This window comes from Castor canadensis, chromosome 6 (assembly GCF_047511655.1).
Source record: "Castor canadensis chromosome 6, mCasCan1.hap1v2, whole genome shotgun sequence".
NCBI classification, from domain to species: Eukaryota; Metazoa; Chordata; class Mammalia; order Rodentia; family Castoridae; genus Castor; species Castor canadensis.
The window spans coordinates 168302637-168328605 of NC_133391.1; the positions used below are offsets into that span (position 1 = coordinate 168302637).

Genomic DNA, 25969 nt, shown 5'->3' on the forward strand with positions numbered 1-25969 from the left:
TCCAGACTATCAGGCTGCTTTATTTCACTTTTTATAAAGAGTTAAATTTCTCTATTTTAATTTATGAATATATTAAATACTAATGATGCATAAAATTATTTTTAAAAGCATATCGTGCTATAAAACATTTGCTATATGCCAGCCACTGTGCCAGACACTTTGCAAATGGGGTATTGTGTGTACTCTCCAACAACTTAATGCGGCAGTGTGATTTGCACTCTTATCCCACGGATTTGAGAACTGAAACTGGTAAATAATACATTCCTTGCCCAAAGTTTGTTCTCTAGAGGTGACAGTATTGTGATATGAACCCAAATTATTTGGGGTCTCCATAGATTTAAATACATCTGATGGATGATGGACTATATTTTGTGTCATTGAAGAATAATGGCAAGAATGTAAAAATGCAACTTAAATTTTGACTTATTTAAATAACTAGTGATTTTGAAGAAAGCAGAACCATCTCAGAAGCATGTAAGCATTCCTTTGAGTGTGACTTGACCAGTACCAATTTTTGTTCACTTTTATAAAGAAAATAACATGATCCTTTCATTTTCTAAATTTAGAGCAAAATTAATCCTGTTAGAAATGGAAATCTGAGTTGTAAATATGTATTAAAATTTTCAAACAGCAGAAGCTCACTGTGAGGAAAAAATGAGATAAATGAAATCTAAATTCTTAACCAGCGATTTCAATTAAAATTGACCTAATATGGAGAGTTATTTGGTCAAGATATGCCCTCCTTGTACTCCAGCCAAACAGACATGAAACTTGGTGCTTAGAGTGGATCGTTCACTAAAACTCTGAATTCTGGGTTTTTGGAGATTTCAGATCCCTTCCCTGACTTGTTAGGGCTTCCAAGTCTACCTGTTGTAGAAAAAAAAGGGGGAAGTGCTGAATCCAGGGCAAAAGCTTTTTAGTCTCTGTTGTCAGGTTCTCAAAGAGATCAGCAGTGGCTCAGGTTCTGAAAGAGTCTGTTTAACACACAGCTCTTGGGGAATGGTGAAAAGGCAATATGATAACCTGCTCTCTGCTCTTCCTGAGCTTTCCAGGCCCATGGACAAGCGCTTGAACAATTTCCTTGAACATTCTACTCACTCAAGCACCACCATCACTGAAGGTTTAAAAAAAAAAATCCCAGTTTAGACTCACTAATTAGAATGTGATCAGCCCATGAGCTTGATCAATACCTGAACCTTCTTTCAAAGGTGCTTATGACTAACTCCCTCTCTCCTGGAGCTTCCAAAGGGTCTTTGGAGAAATATCTCTTTGGGAAGCTCTCCCAGCCATGCAGACCCTTTGCCTTCCCATGGTCAGGCCCCTAGATCCAAGCTCCCTCTTCAGAACTTCTTACCCTGAAGACCAGTTCCTGCTCATGCTGTCTTCAGAATCGGTGTAGAATCGATCTCTCTCCTGTATGGTGCACTTTGACATCAGGCACCCCAGCACACTTGAGGGCTGCAGGCCTATTCCTACATATTGTCCCTCTCCTGCTTTCACCAATAAACTGGTTATTCTGCCAACCATTTACCTCTAGAATTCTGCCCCCCCCCCCATTTTATAAGGGGAACTTAAGATCTGAGTGGTCTCAGGGAAGCTCACCTGAGACTCCATCACCCAGGACAGCACACACTGGCGTCTTTAGCAAACCCTCACCCCTCTGTGTCTGTTCAGCCTTGTCTAATAGCCTTCATCTTCCTAGTGGTCCAGAACTTGAAGAAGTTTAATGAAGCATTTCCTCTGTAAATTCACTTTATGTCACATCTGCATTGCACTTGCTATCCAGTTTCTGTTCAACTGATGTCTAGGTCAAACTGTAATGGGAATAATATCCTCTTATGGCAAGTTAGTGGCTGGAGTCTGGAAGTTAGAGTTAGATTGCTAGGTGGCCTGAGAGACCTTCCTGTTATCTTTCCTTTCTGTTTGGTCCACAGCAATTAATACCTACGAACTCTTCTTACCTCAGGGCAACCATGTCAATTAAAATGAGGTATTTTTGTCTTTTGTAGAGAAGTAGTATCTTTATGCAGAATTCTGACAAATACAGAATTCTAATATTTACATGATTTTCATCATGCTCTAATTTAACTGGAGAAATATAAGCCAAAAATAGTGAAAGTCTATCATAGATAATGATTAGAATGATAACCCCTGCCACTTATTTGCTGCTCCTATTTCTTAGACCCCATCCAAAAAGTTTAAAGTACAGGAATACAGTGGGTAATGAAATCACAAGAGAGAGAATGACAAGAGATGAGGAGTTGGGTGTCACCAACAAGCAAACCAAGTTAAGAATTTTCTAAAAAGTGGCAGATTAAGAGCCAGAGTTGATCTGAGGCTTCTGGGAAGAGATGTGGGGCTAACAACAGAAGGATGAACTGAAAGTCAGTGTTTGAGACAATTCTAAATTGGCACCCCCTCCCACTCACATCTTCTCTCCTGCCAAAATGGGAGACTGTAGCCAGGGTTTACTCCAAGGTAAAAACAAGAGTGTTCTCTTAAAGAAACTGCACAAACTGAGATTCTTAGGCTTCTGACTTAGATGTTGACAGCTTGGATAAACTTCAAGTCATCCAGGCATATGTGGTGGGGGGTGCTAAGTACCAAGGGTGCTCACCCTCCTATTCACCCTGAAGAAAGACAGAAGATGGTCAGTCTGCACACCTCACCCTTCCTGTTATAATACTAACTTGGGGACAGTACCTAGTGAGAAACACTTCTATTCTCACTGTGGGAAACACTTTTATCCACACTGTGAAAAGAAGCTGCCACTTGGTTTTTCTTCCCCAAATATGACAAATTAGCAAGGATTACTGAGGAATGGAAGAGAATCAGTAGCATGAGAAAGAGAGATAAAAATAGGAAAACAAATTGTTCTCAGAAGAAACATAATTTAAGGGATAGAAGAGATTAAAAGAAATAAGCAAAAACTTTAAGTTTGGACTTGAGGAGACTTTAGGAAGATTTTAATTCATTAAATAAAAACTGAATGGTATGCAAAAAGATCAAAGAACAGGAAAATCTTTGTAGGTTGTAAAAATATAACTACTGCAGCTAAAACTTGGATGGAATGACTGGGAAATTCTTAAGGCCATCACCCAGAAGGTAGAATACAAAGGGAAGGAGACAGAAAATATGAGAATAGTTCAGGCACCATAAAGTACATGCTCCCAAAATCTAACATATTTCTAGCATGTCAGAAGTTGAGTGGAGAAAGGCAAATTATCAAAGAAGTTTGTACAGAATAATTCTGCAGAGCTGGGAGGCCCATGCCTAGGAAACACTTCTGCTTGGGATTAAAAAAAGTAATGAAAAACTCTCCATTTCATATCTTGAAATGAAATTTCAAAGCACCAAGATAAAAAAGATCCTAAAGTCTCTGGAGAGAAATAAAACAAATCCCACCTCACTTAAAAGTCATAATATTGGACAGTACAGAGCACAGGTGCAACTCACAGAGCTCTGAGGGGAAGTAAATCTCAATCTAAACTCTATACATCACCAGTTATCCATCGTAAAGGGAAAAATCAAATATTTTCTGTCTTTCAAGTGCTCAGAAAATCTATCTCAATCTGTCTCCTTTGTACACTGTCCTAGAAAGCTATGGTATTTGGATGATGTATCCAAGCTAAATAAGACCATGAAATAAGAAGAGGAAACTGAATGGGATTAAAGAGAAGTCCAGGAAAGACTATTGGGCAGCAGGCTAGGAAGTAAAGAAAGGAGGACTCAGCCCAAGAAAGTTGATAGTTGTGAATCCTGCTGCAAGTGCCAAGGGTCTGGTAATTTCAGAATCTAAGGACAAAAAGCGAAAGCATGATGAGTTTATCTTCCATTGAATTCCACAAATTCAGAAGGCAATGTTTAAGAGCTTTAGGGTATAGCCACACATCTGTGGGTATCTCAGTTCTATTACTTCCTGGCTCTATGATCTTGCACATTTTGATTCAAATCAAGAAGTATTTACCGAGCACCTGTTTTGTACCAGCCACACTTCTGGGAGCTGAACACTCACCTGTATATGACAGAGGCCAAAATCTTGGTCCTCTTGGAGCTGATGTTCTCAAGAGGGAAGACATTAGGTGGTGAAAAGAGCTGTGGAGAGAAAGACTAGGGAGATAGGAAGGTTAGAGGGGGACAGCGGCCAGGGTAAGATGGCATCTGAACAAACATTTGAAGAAAGGAGAGAGAAAAGAATGTGGATATCTGGCTAACCCTAACCTACCACAAGGGTTCTGGGGTAAAATCATTTGTGCTCTTCTTGGATAACATAATAGGGCTTCTCTAAGATTATTTTCTTGCCCTGTAGTTGGGATAACAATATTGTGACAATTCTCCAGAGTTATTATAAAGATCATGGGGGATTGTGTCTGTCTACAAGCTATTATTTAGGCAGCATTTGAGTTTGGCCTTAGGAGAGTACACTTCTGTCAGCGTCCCATAGAAGAGAGGGAGAGGCAGATACAGAGGTGCACACTCATTATGAATGAGTGTACAGAGGAACCAGAATCCTATCGTGATATTCTGAAAGACCTCAGATCACCAGAGTCATGCATGATATTAAGGCTGAATCTAATGTGAGCTTTTGATCTCCTAAACTGACCCAGAGGAGGTATGACCACATTTGGGAGGTATTGAATTTTTCAAGTAGAAATTTTTATCTGCCATTAGTCCTTTTTTTGTTACTATGATGGAATACCTAAAGCTGCTACTTACAAAGAAAAGTTTATTTAGCTTACATTGTTTGGAAGCCAAAAGCAAAGATTGGTGGCCTTATCTCTTTAGCCTCTGGTAAAGGCACCTTTCATAGTCACAGCGTGGCAGATGACGTCATAATAAGAACACATGAGAGTGGAGGAGATCACACGGTGAAATCAGAAACCAAAGAGATTCAGGGGCCATGTTTGCTCTTTAATAATAACCCACTCCCTCAAGAACTAACTGGGATCCCTCAGGAACTACAATAATCCCAAGGGCAGTAGTCCTTGTAATTACTTTACACTTGCACTAGGTCCCACCTCTTAAAGCTTCACCATCTTAACACACCACACTAGGAACCAAACTTTCAACACATGAACCTTGAAGGACAAATCACATCCAAATCATAGCTTCATCCAGCTACATTTTTTCAAAGTAAAAGGCAACTTTTTGGCAAGAATAAATCATCTAGAATTCTATATAAGCCTCTTTTCTCTGGGGAGAAGGGTCCCAGGAGTATTTGAATGAATGTCTGAGACATAGGAGACTGGAGGGTATATGACAAAACTAAAGAGAAATGTATTAATATGAGGCTAGTTCTGGGGCCCCATAAATAATCCAGCTGTCAAGAAAATTCCTTTCTCTCTTGGAGATATGGGCCACACAATAAACATCCCAATGGTTCACCAGTACTGCAGAAATCTTTTCTGAATTCTTCAAGACTGCAGATCAGATAAATGGCTGGTAGAAACAGGATTCTACAGGGAACTGCTTTCATATACAATCTAGAATGACAAAGAAAATTACTGGATGGAAACAGAGAAACACAGATAGAGGGGCAGGTGGTGGGTTTAATCTCTCACTTCAAGGCTCAGTACCTCTGAATTTAAAGTCAATGAGACACCAAAAGTAAAATACAATAAGTACATATACACACTCTATTGTAGATTATATAAAACTGAAATATCCAAACTCAGTAAGGGCTGATCCCAATGGGTCTTCATAAATTTATTATGACATACACTACCAAAGCACTGATTTTGATACCAAGAAGAAAGTATCCTGAGTTTCCCCACAATCAAAAGAAGAGTATTTGAGTAAATGGGGAGTTGGGCTCCTTGAAGGCAGCTAATGGGACCTCTGTATACTATAGAAAATAAGCTTCTTTCTAAGAAGGCAGTTTCTACTATGCCTCATCCAGGAGATTTTAACAAATGTTTTAGCTTACTCTAGTAAGCAAGATGATTGTAGGTCATGAGTAACCATCATCTATTGTTAGTACAGAGCAGAGTGTGAATAAAAGAGATAGAAGATTCTTCCTGAAGTAAGCAAGATATGTATAAATTTTTAGCGAAAGTTGACAGTAAAACTTGACTCTGTAGGTATTGAAAATCTGTAAGGACATGCCTGCTCCCTCACCTCTGAGTTTCACTGTTCATTGGAAAGTAGCCTTCTGTTTCCTTAGATCATAGTTGCAATATGCACAGAAATCTAGAAAGCAATCCATGGAATGCCACAGGCTCACTACAGAGTGAGCAGCCTAAAAGCGTGGCCCCATGGAAGTAAGAAATTATAAAACCATATAATGTCCATCCCATGGGGCTTGATCAGTGCAGTGTACTGAGGACCTTCTCAGGAGCCCACAGAGAGTCTTGCCAGCAGAGGAAACTCAATGAAGACCATTAATGATTTTGACCAAGAAGTGGGGCTGAGGAGGCCCCTCCATTCTTGCTTGCTATGTAATACCTTCAAGACAGACTTGATGGAACTGATGTTTCCTTTTGGCTTTTCTTGGGTCCACAGGTGCTTTGTCATTTCAGATAGGGAGCCTATTTTGAACCTGGAATGATACCTATATTTCATCCTTAGCTCTCTGTGTATTAGCTAGAAATGTGGTAAAGATGTCAAAACCTCACTTAGGGGATAAACTTCCATTTTAATAGTTAGTGTACCAGAGGGATGTCAGAACTCCTTAGAATCTCTCTCTCTCTCTCTCTCTCTCTCTCTCTCTCACACACACACACACACACACACACACACACACACACTTGCACATCTTACACTTAGCTGGTTAGAAGTAGGTAATGCCCCAGTCTTCTCCATGTCAGTCTCTTAGTCTGTCTGAGTTGTTACAACAAAGTACCATAAACTGCATAACTCATAAAGAATAAAAATTTACTTCTTACAATTCTTGAGGCTGTAAAGTTCAGTTAAGGTGCTGATAGATTTTAGCTTTTATTGAGAGCCACTTTTGATTTGCAGATGGTGTTTTCTCAGTGTCCTCACATGGTGGAAGGGACAAGAGATTTCTCTGGGGTCTCTTATAGAGGGCATAAATTCCATTCTTGAGGGTTCTGTACTTATGATCTAATCATCTCCCAAAGGCCCCACCTCCTAATACCTTCACATTGGGGGTGAGGTTTTAAATTACAGATTTTAGGGGAACACAAACACATAGTCACATCAGTCAAACAACTTGCTGTTCACATGACCACAAAAGCCTCCTTCAGTTGATAGTCTTCTTACACATTTGCACTTGTTGTCTTCTGGGAGAGTCAATGTAAGTCAACTTTCTATAGTAGAAAAGCATCAGTCACATCCCTAGGTGGTTTAGAATATCTTCCTTGGATAAAGGCAGCATTTCAAGAATGGGATGGGAGAATTTTAACTATAAATTGCTCTCATCAGTCATTTGTAATATTACAAATTTAATGGTGTGGTGACTATAGCTGGTGTTCAAGTGATAATTATACATACATAACCCAGCAACACATTGAGCTCTAAAGTACACATGCACATATGCACATACTAAAACTTATCAGAGGAAGAGAGTCAAAAGAAGAATTTCATCCTTCTCAAAGCTCAAACTTGTTTTATAGTTGTCAAATTTCATGTTGAACAAAATAATAAAAATGAATAAAATGTTGAGACATAGAGAAGTTTTGTAAATATAGAGAATGACTAATCTAGGAAGCAGATCCCTTGTCATTTTCTCTCTATAAATTTTGTTGAAAGTCAATGGTGTCTTTTTCTTCTCAAATTATCACAAAGGTCACCCTGTGGGTGTCAGTGGAACATACAAAACTGTAGGGAAATGATACAGAGATAATGCATTTTAAGTTTGCATTTTAGAAGCTAAATGTCTAATTTTGGAAAGTGAATTTGTGCAGCCTATCTATGATTTATCTAAACAGTCTGAGTAAGAAGGTCGTGTTTAGAATGCTGACATGCAAAGCATCTTCATATCATAGCCAACGTATGAAGAAAACTGCCTGCTGAAGCCACTTTGGTCCATCTGAAACTCTTCTCCTTGCCTGCATACTGAGAACTTCACTTGTGCCCTTACACAGAAAACACAGAAACAAAGTCAAAAACTTAACTTCAGTTCCCCCAGCATGTTGGAGAGCAGAATGAAAACCCCTTGAAACCTCAGCCTGTGTGGCTGTCCTGTTTGCATTTCAATATAGCAACAGCAGCAAAAAGATGTATAAGGAGCACCTTGTTCTGAATTCTTTCCATGGAAATATCTGTAATCATCTGTAATAATCAGGTCTGGAAGCCAGATTCCAGATGCACTGTTCAAGTATTGTGCTGATGGGGTTTTGAGAAGCAGCTGTTGAGAAATAAAATGACACTCATTGAATTTTATCCCCCTGTTGATAAAGGAGAATATCTGTGTGAATATGAGACTGGCTATTAAAATCTCTTGGAAGTGACTAATTAATGAAGCACCAAGCATAGATTGCTTTGCATCAGTAGTTAATTAGGACAATAGGAAGATAGTGGTGAGCCAGACTCTCGATCCACTCCAGCCAGGAAGGAGACATGGTTTAAAGCGAATTTATGGATGAGACCCCTTCTAGGACTGGGGGCATGGCTCAAGTGGTAGAACACACACACACACACACACACAAGACCCCTCCCAGGTAAAAATTACCTTCACTTATTAAATTTCTTTGTATGCAGGTATCCAGAGACTTAATTACCAGTCTGAAATATAATTATATTGCCCTCTATACAACGATATTACAGTTTAAAATTTGTATCTCCTACTCCCATTTCATTCTGCCCAATTCTGAAGGGTTTGGGGTGCTGGTCAGTCTTTTGGGGGGGTCTATTCATCAGTGTGAAGCTATTTTAGGAAGATTCCAAAGAATCCACAGGATTGTCATGATTGTCAAAACTCTATTCCCCCCACCTACTCACACATCATAGAACATCAGGCAACCCACAGCCCCAGCCCCAGAACAGATATTCCTCACAAATTTCCTTCCCCAGACTTCACACTTGATGTAGCCCAAAGGCCTTTTCCAGAGACCACTCCACACACACCACACATCAAAAGGGAAAAGGAAGCAGGAGGTGGCAGGAGAAGTCCATGTGCATGGTCACAGCCTGTCAAGCCCCAGCAAGAGGCTAATTGCACAGGCAGAATGTGGTGTGCCTGCAGCAATACCCATCTCTTCCTTTCCCTACTCTCAAGGGTATTGCCACCTTTCCTGCAAACATCAGAAAATAATCTCTTAAACTCCCCTGACCACACACATGCACACACACCTTCAGGAATGAATGTTGCTGGGAATGTTCTGAAAGCTTTGGCTTAAGGGGCCTGCTAAGAACCAAACTTATGTGTTCCTCAACATTCTATATCTTGCCCCAAATCTACCAGCTTTGGCCCTGACCATCCAAGCCAAATGGTTTCTTAAAGGCACCCAGAGAATAATTGAACTGTTCCATTCCCTGGGCCCACTCCTGAGGTCCTGGCCTACAATGAGCCCCCTTATGAATACGCTTAAAAGTCTTCCACATGCATGCCACACAGATTCACCCAGGGTGGAAGAGCTTCCCTTACACATGTGTGTGCTACTGCAATACAGGGAACGTAGATACCTGCTTCCCCAGAAATCACTGCAAAAATGTTCCAGTTCATCTGTATTTTATAGTTCATCCTACTGATGGAAAGATGCTTTTGTTTCTCCCTAGAAGTGCATCTTGCCCCAATTAGCGAGCTCCATAACTCCTTTGTGGCCCCCTTATGAGAACCTGGCTACATAGAGCTAAGGTAAATCTGTAGCAACCACAGAACAGTCATGACATCATTGGCAGCACAAACCTGTGTGTGCTGAGTCCAGGCTGCTGGATGCCTGATCAGACCCCACCTGCAGAGCTAGCATCCAGCTAGATGCTTGACCTCTGCATTTGTTAAGGCCAGTCCTCTTTATTCAATAAGACAGGAGAGACTGTGACATTGATATGTCTTTCTCCAATATGCCAGATGGTATCTAAATTGAAGTCCGCTAGTGACCAGATACATATTCACAGCTGAACCAGCAGCTCTTGTCTTCCTAACCAGACCAGTAAGAACAGCTTTGCCTGAATGCTTCTTAGAATACACAATCTCAAGCCTGCAAACCTACTGAGTTAGAACATGAGTTTCAATCAGAGCGTTTACATGCACTTAGTATTTTGAGAACCCCTGGAATACCTCCCTAGTTCATTTTGAGCTCCTTTCTACCTGCTCTGGGATAGGTAACCAAAAGCAGATTCTGGGACATGTGCCATACCACCACTGCTTATCTACTTTGTTTCACTAGATAAACATCTCCCACAGGCTGCTTATGATGCTTGAGTGGGGAGTGCACAGAACCTTGATCCACCATCCATTTCATGGTAGGTGAGGAAGTAGCATGACTTTCTGCTGAAAGTAAAAGTGGAAATGGCCCTTCCTAAGAATGAAAGTTACCAGACTGCATGTTACTTGTTACATTCCATTGCCAGTCCTTCCTTTCCAAATGTCATAAAAATTGAACAAAAGAAATCTGTTTCCCTAAAAGCTTGAGAAGAAATCCTTTTGAATAGAAAGTTAGCACAAGAACCAGGAGACCATGCCTTTCTAAGAGATGCCATCCCTAGGGTACAGTTGCTGCAGTGTCCTGACCACTGATTTTGGTCACTAAATTTTCTCACTGGAAAGTATTTGAATCACAATAGTTGATAGTATTCATTTGGTAAAAGAAATAATGAGGTTTGATAATTACAGTAAATTATTGGAAACCTTCTCAAGAAAATAACAGGAAGAACTCCTTCTGTGTTTTGTATACTGCCAGAGATTACATGAGCTGTCCATGATTTTGCTGATAGCAGCAAAGTTGTACTAAGTTGGTATAAAATATGAAAATCTAGGATTTATGAAACAGATGGAATGGGAGGGTAATTTGTCTTTCCAAAAACTTAACATCATAGAATCATTTTATATCATCACATTGAAATTTTTAGGTTACAATGCAATTTTATCTTTGAATATATATGAATTAATAATTTCACTTCCAAACATCACTATGAAATATGACTCTTAGCCTATGTGGAAAATGTATCCTTTCATTTTTACATTTATAACAACATGGAATAAGTTGTCAAGTGAATTTGATGAATTACTACTTGTTTGAGAATAAAATTCAACTCATAAACTTAGAAGACACAAGGAAAGATTTTGGAGTCTTTTAAATACTAAAACTTAATTTTTTAATTAGCTTAGGAATAAAGTAAATTTTGAAATTTTAATTTGAATGAAAAGCAAAAATCAAGACTAAAACAAGTAAATCATATTGCACAAAGCTCAGGAGGAAGAATGTCAGTGTGCCTGCTTCTTCATGTATATTCTCAAAACAGCAGTATTTCATAATGCACTTTCTTTTGAGATCAGTTTTATTTTAATGGTTTTTCTCAGATCTAAGGTATACATTTAAGAAATAATAATACTAACTCAAATTGTCCTTTTTTTTATTTTTAAAAGTGCTCCTAGGCAGATATCATATTTTTTTCCAGAAGTTTAATGATAACAGACACCAAGCCAGGCTATTAAATCCACAAAATAACTAGTTTAGAGCCATCATCCAATCAGAGAAGATACTAATGACTTTTCCAGGTCATGCTGCCTGCCCACATTGCTTAGTGAAGTTGGCATATTGGTAGAGAAGACACCCCTAAAATTATGATGTCCAGTAGAGGAAGCCCTGCCCCAGAGATCTGCAAAGGAAAAATCTGCCTCTGCTCCAGGCTCCACCCTTCTCTGTAAACGTTCTCTTTTATTCTTCGCAGATGTTTCATCAGTAAGTATCAACAAGTAAATGGTAAATTTATTGCACCATTAAAGATTAAGATTGCACAATGAAGATTCTGCTTTCCTCATAGCATAAGACCTTTCTACATTTTCCTTCCAAAGATGAAAGTTTGTCCCTGTTACCTATTCACAAGCACATCATCTGAGTTGCTGCCTCATGACTATTAGTCATTTAGACCCTTCTTTTTATCCTTCTGGTTTTTTTGCAAATGAACATTTGAAACATACAGCAAAATTTTTTTTTAGAGGTCAGAAAGATTTTATTTGTAGAGAATTTAGTTGTAGAAAAGAGAAGAGAAAGACTGCATATTGGGGAATGCAGGGGGACCCAGAAACCAGTGAGCCCCAACATACAGCAGATTTAAAGAGACCAGTTAAGAAGCAGGATGTCCTTAACAACTTACTATTGATATTTCAAAATGAAAACATTTGTTTCCTTATAAAAGCAGATGAATTTGCATTATTAGAGTCATAGATCATAAGGTAGAAGAAAACATGAATGAGTTTCTATGAAAAACAGAATGGAGATATTGTTTGTTCTATTTAGTAAAACAATTAGCATAACCCAGTAGTAAATATATAATTTGATTAAAGCAATAAATGATAAATTGAGGTTTAAAACATCAGATGCTTATTTTTTCCATTAAAATGCCTGTTTCCCCTTTTTCTACTCTAAGACAGAGCAGCCTTGGTATTTCTTGACCAACCTGCATTAGGATCAGTAGACTTGGGGGTGTTCATTAAAACATGCATTGCTGCACCCCACCTGGACTGACCAAATCAGTATCTCTTGGAGGCTGCATCCAGAAATCAGCGTTTTCAGCACATTTCCCGGATGATCATTTGGGAAATAAACTAGGATTTGAGAATTAGTCATATTCTAAGAAAATTAAGATGCAAAACAAAAGTAGTTACTGAGAGCTAAATCTTCAGTCATGCAGTTCTCAAAAGGTTGTTATGTGTGATTGCCTACTGAGTGTTGCAAATCCTTTAGCTATAAATATGGTTGCTGTGATTGTAAAGTTTTGAGTTAAAATGTTCAGTCATTACAATCAATTATAGTATGACCCTATAAGAATATTATTATACTTACTTTTATGTCTTTTAGAAGACAACATGCTTTAAAAAGACACTAATAAACTCACTTTCATAAACATTCTGAAATGAATCTCCTACAGAAGCCTTTGCTACCTCTACAAATTCCCTGTCTCAGAAATAAGAGTTCTTGCCTCCAGAATTGGTGAATCTCTCATCTTACACTTCTCTCTGCTAAAATGTCAGATGCTCAAAAAGAGCTTTCTTGACTACCCTATCCAAACAGTACACCCTCCTGACATACCGTCTCCTCTCCCCAGCTCTACCTCATTGTTCTTTGGTCGCCTTATCTCTATCTGCCTGAATGTGAGGATACACTTATTTTCAAGGTCAAGCACTTTGTCTGTTTGGATCACTATAGCATCCTCATCTCCTAGAGATTATCCAGGCACTCAGTAAATGTGTCAAATGAATAAATGAGTGTATCAGTCAATATGGGTAAATTGGCAGTTATACAGGAGGTGTGTAAAACTAGTAAATAGAAATGTAGTTGCATTACTACAAGACAGAATTTTAAAATTTAGTTGCAAGTCATTCTGAAAAATAAATGTTACATTTTTGCTGGTCAAATGTAAACAAACTTTTTCATTCTCTGACCTAGTAAAACCATGGTGTGGAGGTTGACAAAGTAGACAGTAAGCCATTCTTTAGCCCTTTTAGCCTCGTGGTTGGTTTCTATGTCTAGAGTCTCCTGGATGTCAGTTGCTGGCTTCCTACTGGGTTAGCAAGATTTTATCTTCAATGTGAAGGTTTAACTTATGTTCTATTCCTTTCTTAAAGAAGATTCTATCTTTTTGTGGTCATTTCAAGATTTTCTTCCCATTAGGACTTGCCTCATTAATGATTCTTTGCAATTATTCATTAGAATGCAGCAAGACTTTTTCTTAAGAAAAAAAACTAAGATTTATATTTTGCAATCATATTTCACAAAATCATCAGAAAAACCTTTGTCATGTAGAATACTTCAAATGAAATCTCCCAGTCTTTGCATTGTGAATAACCTATATTAAGAAGTATTTGATTTCTTTTTCAAATCAAAAGATGTATATGAATGAGAAGACATCATTTCTTGAGCCTAACATCCAATGACATGAGAACACCTGTTTTTACATTGCTTTATCAGTCACAGAGCACTTATGAGCGTGATCTCAATTATCTTGATCCCCCAACAATCCCAGGTTATACAAATGCATTATTATCAACTGTTTTTTTTTGCACTTGAGGAAGTCCGGGATCAAATAGTTTAGGTGAGTTGCCTTAGTTCACCTAGCTAATTAGAGACAGATCTAAGATAAAATTCAGGTGCAAACTGGCACAATAAAAGCATTAAAATTACAAAGAACCTTATATATTATTTGTTTACTTCAAAGCTTTGAATATTACTATATCTCAACATCCCAAAGCCGCCTTTCCTGTGAAGAATTTGGTGGTGAGCCATAATATCCAGCTGCTTCTTAGTAGTTGTACATACAAATGGAACCAAGAGCAATGGCACCAGCACAGAAGCAGGAGGTGTCTGAAGTCTTTTACCCCTCCGGTTGTCCACTCTACCCAGCTCTCTGAGCTCCTAGAATCCCTCCTACATAGGGTAACACTGTTGCTTTACCACTATCACTGAAATCTTTCCGCTCCTCCTGTTGACACCACAATTGAGTGGTCCGCAGCCACTTGGGTTGTGATCCATCTTAGAATCCATCCAAACCAATCCCAGCAAAAGGGAAGAGATGGTTGATGGCTCTGTATAAGAGCAGCCACCTCACTCTAGTCCTAGGTTAGCTTGTGGGTTCTTCCGTGGGGATTCCTAGACCTGTGAGTATCATGACCTGCATAGGGTACACGTCAAACATTCTAACACCCTTCCTGCATCGTCAGCTCTCTTTAATCTGCAAGCTAAGTGTTTATGTTTCAGAAATGAGTCTTCAATCCCATTTTTAGAAACATTGTATGTGAAAATTGCCAGTGCCTGAATTCTCTAACCTTCCTTTGTCATGTGAAGAGGAGAAGTAGGAATAGCAAAAACACATTACAGAAATAAAGTATCAATGCTGGAACTGTAGCAGAAATTGTTCTGAATTGCTGTGTAGATAGACATTATTCCTGCAGAATGTATGTCTAAAATTGTAGGGGAGCTGTCAGTTCAGTTGGTCTGGTTTTCCCTTTGGTCCATCATGCTGCAATTGCATTTTGCCATTCTAGTTCTGGGCCCTCAGCTTGGTCAAGGTCAAGATCCCAGAATTGTTCTTTTTCAATATAATTGTAACATGTTGGACCATGTCAAAGTCTCCCCAGCATGTGTGCGTGTGTGTGCATGTGTGTGTGCACATATGTGTGTGTATGTGTGTGTGTGTGAGAGAGAGAGAGAGAAAGAGAGAGAGAGAGCATTGTTCCAGTTCCTAGAAAAGATGTAAGTGCTCATGAGTGGTGTGGTAAATTCCAGTAAGATACTCTTAGGACTCACTAGTAAATAGAACAAAATGTTGAGAGAAAACTCCTAATAAGAAAAGCGTATGTATTCTTTCACTTAGCAGTTATTAAAAATCTTATTGCATAGCCCCCGAGTGGTTATGGGAGATCTTTTTTCTCAAAATTGTCAAAGTTCTTATCAATATGGCTCTGATAGATGCATTCTTTTCTAAGCAAGGGTGGTAGAAGACATGAATTCCCGCAATGGACTTTTAACCTGTGATTCTTTGGCCTCTCTTCTGTCCCATAACCAATTACTGTGCCTACCCATAAGATACTGAAACCTGATGACAGTGGGTAAAAGGAGCATAAACAATGCTCCTTTTAACAGACCAAGTCTCAGTCTGCATTCTGTACAATGCTTCATTTTAGCACAAGTATTGTCCCAGGGTAACACTATGATCTTACAGTTTTATATGCTATAGGATATAATGCACTATTCAAATAGAAACTTCATGACTATATTTTTGTCAATATTCACACATTGACAGCATGATATTCACACAGGTAAACTTTGTCTTAAGATTCTTGCTCCCAGTACTGCAAAAAATAAAAAGATTCTTGCTCCTAGCCTAGGAGTATTTATTTGATTAATGGTAGTAATAAAAAGTTTCTAACATGAAGTAATGAATGTAAGAAGAGGATTTTCACATATGCCCTAAGATCATGTCACCACTTAAAAAGTCAACAGGTCCTCTCCTTGTTCATCCCTGGATGTTTTTAAGACATAAAATAAAGGCATGGTGTAAAGTTACCACTCTAAGTCTACCAGTGATGTTTAACTGGACTGTATTTGGGCATAATCACTGTTTCCTTCTTTTTACACTTTTGAATCCTTGACAATACTATCAAAACTTTCAGGCATGAGAAATGAGAGGAGGAAGTCAAAACCTACAGTACTTAAATGTATTCCTGGAAAAACCTAAGCTTGAGATAATGTTCAGTGTGATGTTGGCATTTGATAAATCAGATGCAATGAGGCTAATTATGCAAAACAGTTATTTTGAATCTATCACTCATCACAATGCTATATAAATCAGAAATTATTTAATTATTAGCAAAGGGAAATGTAAGGAGTTTGCCTGCCCTGCTTCTTTGCTTCCCTTAAACACTGTTTTTTTTAATCATTGCTATATTCATAGAGTTCCCAGAAATTCCCTCATCATTCAGAAATGCTGTTTTCTGTTTATTGACATTTAAAGAAGGCTGTGCCAAATATAACAGCAAAACATTTATCTATCAACAATTTCAAACCTTTTGAATGGTTTTTTCCTCAAATACACTAAAAGAGAATATTCAAATTATTCCATGATTTGTTCCTGAAGAAGCAGCCTGTCTTTGAGCATTTGAACATTTGAGCCGTCAAGTGGCCCTGGTGAAGGTCCTGGACAAGCAGCATAGAGGTGGAACTGTCCACAGGCTCCATCCAGGCCAAGGAATTCCAAAACCCTATTGCTTTAGGCTGGAATGGAGAGCTCGGAATTAAGGCTTTATATTAAAAAGCAGTCAGCAGTTAAATCCCAGTGTGCCAGGTGGGTGTTAGTTTGGCAGTTTAGCGAAGGGGCCATTCCTAAGGCCAGTTGTAGCCCGCTTTGGTTCTTGTGTATGTTCTGTGCTCACCATGGATAGACAGTGCCTCTCCTTGCTGCCCCAAATTCATCTCATGCCCCAGTTCCCCTGACCTTTTTCCCCTTGAAACTGGTTCTCAATCAATGTCTTTTTACTGTCTGTCAACTTGACCTTGCAGCCCTCCTGAAAGTCTATTCCCTGATGTGCAGAGAACCCCTTCTTAAATGTACCTATGGTTCCCTGGTCTACAGCAATACTTCAAAGCAATACTTTTTTCCATTTTATACAATGAAGTGTAGCAAATCAGATTCACAAATGCAAGAAAGCTGTAGAACATAACTTCAAGTTGTAAGTAAGCCATTTAGTGACAGCCATTCATTCCTTTTCCAAAGGGAGGTAGACCAAATACAAATGCTTCAATTTGGAGCATCCGAGTAAAAGAAAATATAACCGAAAGCTTTGTTCATAAATATCTCCTCTCAGGGGGTTAGGCTGTAATAAGTCCAAACATTTTGGCTCATCTGTTGTCCAGGAAGAAACTGCTGATGGAACAAATTCTAGTTCACTTTTTAGGAGAAAAAAACATCAAGATAGCTTTGCTATTGTGGCTTATTCATTCACTCTACACTCAAAATAATTTCTATTGTACAGTTTATGGTGCAAGGGCTATGGTATAAAAAGAGGCTTGTAGGATTGTCTGTCTGCCTGATTCCATTGGTAAAGAACCCAGTTACATTCATTAGTCAGTGAGAAAAAAGTGATGTTTCAGTGGTCTCGTTTAGTGTGGATTTATCTCAGAAACACTGTCATCCTCATGGTGACATCAGCTTTGGGAGCAGCGTGAGGCAGCTGGATGGTGGCGATAAGCTGATTAGCCTGACAACTGCTGCCATTTCCTGTTATTCATTTGGTTTTCTACAGATTTCAATCACTCAGTCCCTGCCTCCCCCAACTTCAAATATTCTTGGATAAAATACTGTTGGATGTTGCTTGAGCCTTAATGCTCTCCTGTTCATTTGTTTTAGCTGGGTCCCGAGCCTCGTACAGCAGCCAGCATGGACACCTGGGCCCTGAGCTGCGGGCCCTCCAGTCCCCAGAACACCACATAGACCCCATCTATGAAGACCGCGTCTATCAGAAACCCCCTATGAGGAGTCTCAGCCAGAGCCAGGGGGACCCTCTGCCGCCAGCACACACCGGCACCTACCGCACGAGCACAGGTGTGTATCAGGACCCACTCGGGCCTGTCCACAAGAAAAGGCTTCCTTGGGAGCTTAGATGTAGTTCCTGAGTGTGTGTGTGTGTGTGTGTGTGTGTGTGTGTGTGTGTGTGTGTGTGTTCACCTCCACTCTCCCCACAAGCAATGTGACCTGCTGCCACCATCAATGTCTGTGACAATGATGGTAGAAAACACAGTATGTCTCCAATTTAACTACCTGAGTGTATTATGAATGATGGAAGTATAAAGAGGGTTGTAAGCTTATTTTGTCAATCAGGAAAATGAAAAGACACAGTACTAATGCTTCATACATCTTTATTAATGTATTTAATAAAATAAATACTTCAAGAAAACATAGTCATTACATATGACAAAAAATGCAGCTGCCTGGTGGTAAGTGCTTTCTAACGGTGTAGTCTACTTATTTGGCAAGATTAGCAGGGGAAATATTTGCTAAAAGTATAGCATATTTTGAAAGGCAAACTTAGAATTTGTTTCATACAAACTAATAGTTGAATCATTATTGTTTAATAAGTGGATGCTGGCAGTTGCTTATGACTCAACCAGCTGTGTAACTCTCCTGGATTAAGCATGTATTTTGAATTTTACACAACCACAAACCTTATGAAGAAAGACAAGTTTCCCCCAATATATAACCATTTGCAGAATAAGAGGTCTGATACCATGCTTACATTGCTAGAGAACACTTGGGCTAAAATATAAAATCAATAAAATTAAAGAGTTGTTCAGATATGCACTTATTACAAAGTCCCACTGCTCACAACAAAGACGATGTTGCTAGATTGCAGATCCTGTGGCTGGTTTCTTCTTTCCTGCTGACATGTGTGCAGGTCAGGCCTGGGACAGCTGTGATCTGGTCCAAAGCACAGCTCAGAGTATTGTAATATGTAGTGCCCAGTAAGTACAGTGTGGCAATTTTGATAAACTGCATTATGATACTAAATTGCATGTTTTTAAATCAAGGCAAGCTGAGCTGCTTTCAAAGTTAATTATTGATATTTACATTCTGATCTTTCACTACATCCTAAGAAGAAAGTCACAAACACTTGGTTTTACTTTTGACATTGTAAATGCCATCCAACGTTGATAATACATACATCGTGGTGTAGATGGAAAGAATACGCACTTATTCCACCACATTTCTCTTAGCGCCATCCTGCTAGTTCACTCCTGTCTGGAGTTGGGCTCCCTGAACATTTGAGTTTATGTACATGCCCTCCTTACAAAAGAAGAGGTAAGGACCCCAGTGATGTTTAAAACCTAATTTGAATAACAACCAATAACAAAAGGGATTTATTGATTTTCTGTTCCATATTAATGCACTCTGAGGATTATCTCTTGGTAATAAACTTCCAGGAGTTTAATGAAAAGTTAACTACAATTAAAAAAACACTTACTTCATCTATGTCACATTAAAGACAACAGAAGGTGTTTTCGCTAAGCCTGAGGTCAGTAAACAATGCACCAAAGCCAGTTTGCAACCTGTTTTTGGTAGCACTAGAGAGCGAAGAATTACTATTATATGTTTAAATAGTTGGGGAAAAGATCAAAAGACAAATAATGTTGGGGACATGTGAAAGCAACATGAAATTTGAGCTGTGTCCTTGAATAAAGTGGTAGTGTGCAGCCCGCCCTTGCTCATATTTGTCCCATGGCTGCTTTGGCATTGCAGTGGCAGATGTGAGAGACTGTGACAGAGATCATATGGTGGACAAAACAAGGACTATTGGCTCTCTGGCCCTTTGCAGGAAGTCTGCTGACCCCTGCTCCATGCCACCAGTGGAGAGCCATCTTGAAGGGACAAAGGTTTTTCTTTTCTCCCTCCTTTGGGGGTAGGCAACAGTGTTCTTGAAATGCTTCCAGTGATACCCATGGCAGATAGCTGCCAAAGTTATAACACCCGGAAGTCTAAAACCCATGCCAACCTACACCTTTGAACTTGAGGCAGTTTTGAGGAAATAGTATTTATGCAATGCTATGAAATTTTCCACAGGTTCATGGATAGTCTCTTGGGGAAACAGGTGGCAAAAGAGAAGACAGCTCACTTCAGCTCCTAAGCATAAGGCTATATACCCTCTGTCCCCTGTGGCTGTCCAGGTTGTCATGTCTACACCTGATTTACTTCATGTCCTCACACTTTCCCTACCCTAGAAATGTCTCTAGTATGTCTGAGACATGCCTTCAGTATGTGTATTATGTTAGTTATATATTTTAAGTGTACTATTTAATATTAAGTTATATCTCGTATAACATATATCTACAGATGGAAATTACAAAAAAGAGGTTACAGATATGATAGCTATAAAGAAACACTCTAAGGTCACTTCCCTGTGTCACAGAAGGTCATTTTTCCTTGCCAGAGACCAATGGGACTAACCTTGAACAGGCTTCCAGGTTACTGCAATAGTCTAATCCTTCAGGAGAAGAAGACAAATACTTACCAGGCCTGTTAGACTTGAAGTGCTTAGGGCCACTGACTCTTAGCTCATTGGTGGCTCAGCTGACCTGAATCACTAGCCTTATCTTTCTGTCTTTTGAGTGACAGGCCACCAGCTAGAGCTCCTGCACTTCAGCCCTTGAAACATGTCAAATGCTGTCCTGAGAGCGAGGCAGGGAGACTGAAAACTATTTGCTTTCCATCAATGAGTCCACCTGTGAGAATGAAGACTCGCATAGGATGCCTCACCAATCATGGAAGGAGTAATTGGCGTGGAGAATGAAGCCTAGGGCTACTTTCAGGGACTGTTCAAAATGCTTTGAATATATTTACTCATTCCCAGAAAAACCCTAAGACTGAGCTACAATTATGATCTTATTTTATAGATCAGAAAACTGAAGCACAGAGATGTTGCGTCCTCTGCCTAGTGTCACACAGATTGTGTGGAGTCGGCTTCTAACATTCACACCCAGGCAGTTTTGCCCTAGATCCTAGGCTTTCATCATTTGAAAACAAAACAGATACACATCTGTGTTCATCTAGGGAGTTCAGTGACTCCCTTCATCCAGCTAATCGCATAACATCTGTTGAGGACATGTTTTGTGCTAGATGCACTGACAGATCCAAAGAAGCTTCAGCTCTCCTTGTCCTTGAACACGTGCGTTCAGAGCTGAAGGAGGGAGAGTGCTCAATGGCAGAACAGTTCATTGACAAAGTTTGAGGAAGTGATACTCATAACTCTGTGCAAGTGAGAACCAAGGTCAGCGTTAACACCAACAAATGATGGACAGCCTTGTCCTGGAAGATAAACCACAACCCCCTAAAGATACCTCACCTTATACTTTGCATCATATCAATAAGCAGAGCAATCTTGAAAGAACAGAGGCCAAGGATTAGATGTTAAATTAATATTATTTGTGATATACCACATACAGCTTTTACATAAGTACTTTCTACACAAGGACGTGATGTAGTACCACAGGCTGAAAATTAAGAATAATTTAGATATCAGGGCTGGGCATAGTGGTATATTTCTATAATCCTAGCTACACTGTAGGTAGAGATTGGAAGATTATGGCTTGAGGCCAGTCACTGCAAAGTTAGTGTGAGACCCTGTCTTTGGGTGATAATATATTGTAAGTAGACAGACAGAACATAAAGAACATAATATGCCTCTCACACCATGACCACATCCTAACAGTCACTTGATGTAAAACCATGTTCTACTTAGGAAGATTTTTTTCTCCCATACTAGTTCTGTTCTTGCACCCAGCTCTGTCTCATGTGACTGAGCATCTTGTAGAATCACATGAATAATCCATACCATCTGACACTGTAGATGGGCCACTAGGAAACCTCATGCTACCCTACACAGCCTCTCCTCTCTGCCATCCTCTCTCTTGTCCTGTGATAGGTTTGCTCTGAGCCCTCATTCTAGCCGGTAATAGAAGCATCCCCTACCCACTACCCCACTGCCATGTTCATGGAAAATTCTATCCAAGGACCTTCATCTGGGCCCATTTAGTTTTCAATTGAAAGCAGTTTTACTGCATATCCCTCTTAGGAAGTAGCCAAAGAAAATGATGTTACAGATTCTGAGGAATATTAAAATTTGGCAAATGATCAATATAATACAGATTTAACCAGGTACACTGTATGTCACATTCATTTTTAATCTTTGTTGGCTTTTTTGCCAAACATCATACTTTGAAGTGTGTGGGCTGTGTTAAGTGGGTGTTCCAGCCTGTGTAGTACCCCACAGATCAGATGAGGTGACACAGGCAGAGCCTGGAGTCAAACAGCCTGGGCTTTTATCCCTGCTCTGCCCACATGGTCGTTTACTACCTGCTCATATAAGAAATGTAGAGGGTGATGTAAGAGGAATGGTGCCAGCCATTAACATTAACATTAACATTAATGTTCATTGTTGTGAACATTAAATGAGACTGTACGCGTAAACTCATAACAGGATCACTGTACAGTATGAAGCTCTAAACTAACACTCCATTAATTGTTACCCTTTCTAGTATATAGGGAATGTCAGCATTCCCTTTCAAAACAAAATAGGCTTGGAATGTTGCAAAAGCCTGACTGTGTCATCATCCATAGAAGCCCTTCTCTCACATGCTATAAATTAGAGGTGATTAAAAATACATCAAATATCCATGTAAATATGTACAAAAGAATCCACGTGAAGAACTAAATACATGGTTTCCTTTGCTTTCCATTTTTTCCATTTCTTCCACTTCTTTATGCAGTTTAATTTTTATACCATTTCTAAAAACCTCCCAAATTCCTTTATATCATGCATAGCTATGATGTTAAGAAAATAATAGCCATTCCTGAGTAGCAAAAAAGATCCTAGGCCAGGCCCAGTGGCTCTCATCTGTAATCCTAGCTACTCAAGAGGAGTATCAGAAGGATCACCATTCAAGACCAACCCAGGCAAAATTTCCACATGATCCCATCTCAACCAATAAAGAGCTGGGATGGTAGAGGAGCCTACCATCCCAGCTATTCAGGAAGCATAAATAGGAAGGTCACAGTCTAAGTCAGCCTGGGCAGAAAAGCAAGACCCATTGGAAAAATAACCAAAGCATAAAAGGCTGGAGTTATGGCTCAGGTGGTAGAACACCTGTCTGGCAAGAGTAAGGCCTTCAGCTCAACCTCTCCTTATCCTAAAAGAAAGATCCAGTTACAATTAATAATTTATTTTTTCTGTTAACTGGAGGACTTACATTTTTAAAATCCTTTGAGCAATACAACAAGAAGAAAACTGTGGAGAATTTCAAGGATAAGATTTTACATCCTTTTCTCTTTCAAATACATCTCTAGTATACTCATTCATATGCCAGCCTTGGGATCCAGTGCTGTGGGGATGTTTGCCTTCGTTGATGATTCCTTTACTGCTAATGACCATGCATTGAATGCCTTTCTTCACAAAATAATAATATATGAAGTTAAAAGATTATGTTGAATTTACCCTTGAATATTTTCTGTGGAGCTTAGCATGGGTCAGCCTGTGACAGGTGCTGAAACATGGAAGCTGTTTAGAGTTAAATCTTGATGGTAGCTCTGTAGGGAATTTGCCACATCAGGCAATCGAGACATGATATCCATCAAATGATAAAGTCGAGCTCTCTTTTAAAGCATGTAGGTCATATTCTTGGACCCTTTGTCATTTAAGCTATCCTTGTTCTCTGAGCTTGCAGAGAGGACATTCTTTAATTATCCTAACTATATGCTTATATTTTATTTATCTAGATAGCACATGTAAATGTGTGTTTATCCGTGTATGTGAATATACATGGAAACAAAAATAAATAATCCAAAACCAAAATGTTTTTCTTCTTTGTTAAACCCTACTTTATATTCCTCTCAACAGTTTTCTTACTATGTGCCCAGACTCCTATATTTTATTGGTTTTTTGTTCCCTTTTCACTAAATAATGTTCGTAACCATCACTTATAAAGCAGAATGTTTCTTTTTATTCAAAAGGATTTATTACCCCTTCTTTCAAATACAACACATAAAACATCTCTCTACTTTACCTTGATAAACTGGGACTTTATTTGTGTAGCTCTCTGGAAAACAAACAGATAATTTCATGAATGGCATAGGTGTCTGTTGAAGTGTCAAGTTTGCTGCAGAAGAGGCTACTTGTTAAATCTCCCCAAAGAGACCAGCGACACAGTTCATTGAGTTCTAAGAGCTCGTGGAGGGGAGAAGGGGCTATTTGCAGAGCAGGTGAGAGGAGACGAGTGTATTTACAGAGCTGATGAAGCACCTTCCCCTTCAAATGTTTGCCATGGAGAGGTTCAATTGAAGAGCAAACCTACAAAGAGGTCAGCAGAGCTCTAAGACTCAGATAAGAGAAAATATATGTTTAACTGGGCAGAAATTAAGGGGGAAAATGTGTTGAAGTCAAGTCTTTTAACAGTGTAACCATATTCATTTATCCATATTAACAGATAGAGCTGGTTTGCATGATAAACAGTAAGGTCTAAATAGTCAAGGAAAAAAATGGTAAAATTGAGCCGTGAATTTTTATATCTTACTTCAATGCCATATTTACAGTCCCCTAAAATATCAGTTTCAACATTTTTTTTGAGACAGGGTCTTACTACATAGCCCAGGCTACTCTCCACCTCTAGATCCTCTTACCTCAGCCTCCTGAGTACTGAGATTACAAGCATGTACCAGCATACCTGGCAGTTTCAACATTTTTAATGTTAACAGTAATAGCTCATTTATTTCATATCTTCTGTGTACAAGGTATTTAATACTTTTCATGAATTTCAATTGAAAAATGATCCCATGAAGCCATGGGAGTGTATTTTATGTATGCTTAAAAAGTAGGACAACATAGCCACATTGCTGATGGTTTCTTTGGGATCTTACATACTTTGTTCTATATGAGTACAGAACCTGTGCTTCAATATGTTGATTTTCTCCCTCTTTGTATTGATATCTGAGATTACTTTCATAAAATTGATCAGTCTCTACAAAAAGTTACTGTGATTTTTTGAAAACATGGTCTTTCTAAAAGTTGTCTATCCATCTTAGATTTCATAGATCAACCCTTTTTTCCCCAGTATAGTGATATCATTGATTAAACTCAGATTCAAAGCACCTTAAAATAAAATTAAGACAATTATATATATGTGAACAAGAATATTTAGCATCATCTTTTATGTATCTCTTCTGATTAGCATAAATTCAATTTAATGAGAAATAATATAAATTAGATCACACACTAATCTGTAATTTTTTTAGTATGATATTCAGGTGGCTAATACCTGTTATAAACCTGTATCTTCTGACTTTAGTTGGTATTTCCCTTTATGTTAGTCCTTTCCTCATTTTTCTAAATCTTCTCAACATCCTAGATAGATAGCTCAATAGTATGCATCTCTGAGTTATTAAACCTGGTCCAGTAATTGTGACCATTAGTGTAAAATTTATATTAGTATAAAATTTGGGGACCCTCCATAAGGACTTCCTTTCTCCAGTAGATACCAGCCTACAAAATGGCTTCATCTCTCTGTGCCTCTTTCCCATCTGTAAAGTGAAAATGTGTGTTTACTGTATAACCTTACAGGGTTTTTGGAGGAAAAACTGAGTGCATACGGTTAAAGCACTTTGAACAGCACTGAGCACCCAGAGGGAGCCATCTGCGTGGTACCCAGGGCAAGGGTCTTTGGCCCCATGCCACATGTCCACACCCTTTGTAATGATGTTGACAGCAACAACAACCACTCATTTGTTTAACATTTTTCACCATAGTAGATAGTTAATGTTTCTCCTGCATTAAAAATCAAACTTCAATCCCACGAGGACATTTTGT

At 38.9% G+C, this 25969-nt stretch overlaps 1 protein-coding gene across 7 annotated transcripts in view; it reads left to right on the forward strand.

The window, feature by feature from the left end:
- The window catches only part of Ctnnd2 (catenin delta 2), an 858282-nt gene that overhangs the window by 489728 nt on the left and 342585 nt on the right, over positions 1-25969 (forward strand). For all 7 annotated transcript variants that reach the window (XM_074077729.1, XM_074077725.1, XM_074077730.1 and 4 more), the window contains one exon: positions 17971-18165. In XM_074077729.1, the coding sequence (XP_073933830.1) occupies positions 17971-18165 (195 nt within the window). The remainder of the gene's footprint in view (positions 1-17970; positions 18166-25969) is intronic.